The sequence below is a fragment of the Beta vulgaris genome, chromosome 4 (genome assembly GCF_026745355.1).
Source record: "Beta vulgaris subsp. vulgaris cultivar EL10 chromosome 4, EL10.2, whole genome shotgun sequence".
Lineage (NCBI taxonomy): Eukaryota > Viridiplantae > Streptophyta > Magnoliopsida > Caryophyllales > Amaranthaceae > Beta > Beta vulgaris.
In genome coordinates this window covers 28,208,269-28,213,155 of record NC_079205.1, presented here as the reverse complement: position 1 = coordinate 28,213,155, position 4,887 = coordinate 28,208,269, and the positions used below count along the sequence as shown (strand labels likewise).

At 33.6% G+C, this 4,887-nt stretch overlaps 1 protein-coding gene across 1 annotated transcript; it reads left to right on the top strand.

Annotated features, from left to right (window-relative positions):
• The first annotated feature begins 2,112 nt into the window (after window positions 1-2,112).
• LOC130591105 (uncharacterized) lies at window positions 2,113-2,999 on the top strand. The gene is made up of 2 exons (XM_057394019.1): window positions 2,113-2,827; window positions 2,916-2,999. Exons 1-2 carry the CDS (start codon window positions 2,444-2,446, stop codon window positions 2,997-2,999), a joined length of 468 nt encoding a protein of 155 aa, XP_057250002.1. The 5' UTR covers window positions 2,113-2,443.
• The last annotated feature ends 1,888 nt before the right edge of the window (window positions 3,000-4,887 follow it).

Below are 4,887 nucleotides of genomic sequence, written 5' to 3'. Positions count from 1 at the left end.
GAGAAAACATAACAGTCATTTATAATACATGTTATGCCACTAGATAACACATTTTGTAAATAAGTGTTATGTTTGCTATTTATATGACAAATTGAAAGAAGGAAAATTTAACATTCATCTTGAATAACTGTTATGTTTTCCTATAATATATATAACATATATTACCTATAACTGTTATCTATGATATTTTTAAAAAAATAATCAAATTATCATTTCACGCGCATATATTATTGGCGGTAGGCAGCACGCAGACATTGACGGTACAATACCTGTTTACGTTGTATATTTAATATTCAACCAATAAGATCTTACAACCAATAAATTGAATTAATATGCCAAACTTCCAAAATTCTTTATATTACAAAATAATTCAACTAATATTCATAAATCTAAACTTCTAAAAAAAACTACTACATAGACATATTAATATTAATCTAAATCATAAACAAGATCAAATCTATCCTATAGCCACATCCACATGATATCAATATCCAAATCCAAAAATATAATGTATGTCCAAAAGTGGATTAAGGTTAAAAAAAATTAGGCGAAAAGTTGGAACTCATTCATCATTTGTGCTTCGTGTTGATCTCCGACATATGTAATCCACATCTCTCCGAGTTCATCAATTTTCTCCTGAGAATATGTTGGACCAATGCCTTGATAGTACTACAATAAAGGTAATTACAAAATAAGTATTCATATATATAAACTTGAAAAGTAATTAAACTTTATAATTAATCATGCACAAATTAATTTATCATAGTTGTAGCAAGATCATTCAGATATAAAATAATAATAAAGTATTTTCAACCAATTTATCCAAAATACTCTTCATCTCTCTAATATAATATAGATACAAATCTACAGTCTGAAAGATTCGTAATCATATAGAAATTTAAAAAAGCCAAATTATAACTAATGTTCAAGTACCTTATCAGGAATAACTAGTCGTCTCAACTGTACCGTCTCAAGCATGTAGCGGCACACATAATATCCACAGTCTAGAGTACCAGGGGCTTGGCGAGGGCACTATACACAGGACATCATAAATACTTTAATATAGACAATGAAGAATATTTTTGTATATCAAAAATGAAATGAAAGTCAGATACCTCTATTTGATTCCATCTAATTTCAGGATTCTTTTTAATCTTCTTGATATCTTTTCGATGGTACGTGCTAAATGCATTACATTATTGCCAACTGCAAAATAGAAAAGGTATAACTCTAAGATGCAAAAGGATCGAAAAAAAGACTCCTTGACCCACAATCTCAACCAGCAAAGAATATCAAACCACCACCTGCTATTCTTCTTCTTATTCCCCAGATATGTACAAGTCTAGTGGAAATTCCATAAGAGATGTTTAGAATTTAGAAAAAGGGTTTGGTGGTGCTATAGTTATTGATGACAAAGCCCCATGGTGGTGGTGGCTAATAAGATGCACTCACTGGCTGGTGGAACAATGTTTCAGCAGTGAGGTGGAAGATATGAGGCTTTTGAGTTGATACTTGTGGATATTTGTTTCTGCTAATCTCCTTTTGGCAGAGACTACATGCTAATATTGTCTCTATTCCAATACTGCAGCTAGTTGGTTGTCGTGTCATTCCATGGGAGAAGTCCAACCTTAACTATACTGCTCAAGCTCTCATCATTTCTGCAGGTAATACCTATATCATGTTAATTAATTGCTCAAAGTTCTTTTGCTAGAAATTAACTGCATTAACCACGTCACATATAAATGTTGCATAATATATATGACAGCAAAACTGAAGTTATTTCTCAATCTCCTATTCTGCCCTGTTGCTTTAGATTCAAAAGGCATGATTCACTCTGTTTATTTCTTGTTACCAAAATGCAAATTTCTAGAATAGGCAAATCAATAAGCTCATAATATGAACTTCCTCATCTTGCACAAGGTTGTCTCAAAAAATTTGGTGCCCATGTGCCATGATAGCAATAATTAGGTCCACAAAAATGAGAAATGGCACAATCTTATAATAAACGAATTCCATAGTATAGTTTATATCAATAATCAGAAGGTCTAATGAACATTAAGCAGACTTTTTCTGATTAGACTCTTTGGACATTTTTGGGCCTTTTACTTTTGGAGGTGACGTATGGTGGGTCACTTTGAACATCCAATTAGACGATCATGCAGTCAGAAAATTTTCCGATACTTTTACCAAATTAAATTCATCTGAGGGACTAATAGAAGACATTGTTGCCTAGGTTGCTCTCAAGAATTTTACATGGAAAGACTGCAAAAACCCTGCAAATACAAGGATTGCAACGATTGTAGACCAGGAAGTGGGTAGAGATAAAGTAGTTTTTGTTATTGGAAGGAATGGACGGTTGTATCAATATAATACATTGTCTGGATTATGGCATGAGCATCATCAATCTCAGCACCTAGTTCTCTCAAGATTACCTGGGACAGCCATGAGACCATCAACACTATCTTTGCAAAGCTCACTTTTCATGGTTTCAGAAGATGGTGGACTAGTTGAATATCACTGGAACTCACTTGATGGATGGATGTGGATTGAACATGGCACACCTAATGAAGGAGTAACAATAGTTGGAGCACCAGGGCCAAGTTTTGAGGATCATCAGTTATTCTTAGTTGGCTCAGATGGGAAAGTTCACCTTCGGTACTTCGACCTAGGAGATTGGAAGAGGAGAAACTTTGGAATTCCAAATTTAGAAAGTAGATCAGTTGAGCAAGAAAGAAAGGAAAAACTGAAGCATCAAAGAGAAAATTGTCTTAATGACAATGCAGAAAAGGCCAAGGCGAGAAAGATGAACAAGAGTTGTGATCCTAAGGTGATTTTCGTATGTAACTAGCAACTTCATTTTACAGTTTAAACTACAGTGATAAGTGCTGATAAGTGAATCGTCTGAACTTGCACAGGTGGCATCTACACGGCCTATCCGATCAGCAAAGGATAAAATAATCTTTGAGCTAAGAGATGGCAGGGTAAGCATGTCATCTTAAGAGATCATATTGTTACTTTGTAACAACATCCAAAAATTATAAACACAACTCTAAACCAGAAACCTAAATGCTATGCTACTTAAGACTCTTCATTTTACCTCAAAAATCCGTAATGGATCCTCAACACATTGGTGTTCGAGTAACATAGCCTAAATGGTTCCTACTTCCTACAGTCCTAGGGTATTCTTGGCTGTCTACAATGTAAATTGCAAAATTTTAGCATAACCAAACATATTTCAACAAAAATTATACAAAAAGAATCATAGCTAAATTCTCACCATGTTTTTATCACAGTTGGCAGAAATGCAACGAGAGAAGGACTCCGATTGGGTATGGTCCAAGATCATTACAACTCCCACAAGCCTATGCATGGAAAATTTCTGGGCAGCTGCTGCATCCTGATGTCGAATATACACACTTGGGGACTAAAACAGAACATCTTACAGATTATAACAAGCATAATTACAGAAACTCAGTAGCTTGGAAATTCTGAAATATACATACTGTACATAGTAACATTAAAAGGATGAACACATTAAGATGTAGAATTTCATACCATTATGACTATGTACCAAAACTATATTCTAATATGCAGTATCTTGGAGAATCATGATGTCATTGTCACCATTGAATTTCTGATATAAAATGTAGTAGTAAACTTCAATGTTTAGATATGTGACAGTTTCCTGAATACAATAAATTAACTTATGGGCTCAGTCAGAAAAATCCAAAATCCTACTCATGTAATCTAATATAGTAATATGTAATTAACTAAATATATATCATTATTCTTACGCGTAGGGTATCCTCAGTTCAATAATTTTATGATGCATATAAAATCAAATTTTGATTTCACCAAAACAAAAAAATAATTATACTATATTGGCAGGATTCCAACCTAAAAACTGAACCATCATCTGAAAGAAAAATCAAAATAGAGTATTAGACTATTAGTAATTATACTATAGTTGCTCTCTATATGAAAAAGACATATAGGTAGAGGATAAGGTGGGGGACACCTTTTTCAAGAGAGCAAAATAAGCACCACCATCGCCAATTAAAGCTTCCAGTGAATTTCAGTAAAGCAGATAATGAAGAATAAATTACCAAAGTTGATTAAATTACCATAAATTGAACAAAGTGATAGAAAAATAAATAAAATTAACGCTACACTAACCCATGAAAATCAGATTTTTTTATGTATTAGGAATAAAAAGGGATAGAAAATTAAGAATTACCTTCAATTGCCGGTAACAATGGCGATTATTGTTGTCGGTTTCTCCCAAAATGACTTGCTCGGTTGAATGAACCAAAGATGAGAGCCGGAGGTGACAACCAGAGGTGGGAACCAAAGATGAGTGCCGGAGGTGACAACCAGAGGTGAAGACGGGAACGGAGGTGGAAATCGGAGTTGAGCGATAATTGTTTAGTGAGGAGAGTGTTCAGCGAAAATTGCCCTGCTCTCTTGCCTTCTTGGTTCAGTACGTGCTTGTTTAGCGAAAATTGCAAAAGGGTTTAGCGAAGAGTAATTTGGTTCCTAATTTCTAGCCAGTAAACCGTTATTTTGAATATAATTATTTTTACAGAATTCTTTATTATTAATGATAAATTGAAGCACCACGTTTCTATTAAAAAAAAAAAAACACCACATAATAATTTTATGGCAAAGATAACACACATTAAGATAAGTGTTAACTGATATATTTTCAATACAAGCTAAGATAACAGTTCTTATGTCAAAACGTTAAATTTAGACTTTACATAACAGTTGCTAAGATAAGAGTTAATTTAGCAGTGTTATCTTTGGCCTTTTTTGTAGTAGTGATAGTGAAGCCAAGTCTTGAAGAATTGCATGAAGACCAAGATCAAGTTGTAGCTTTTAAGGCTT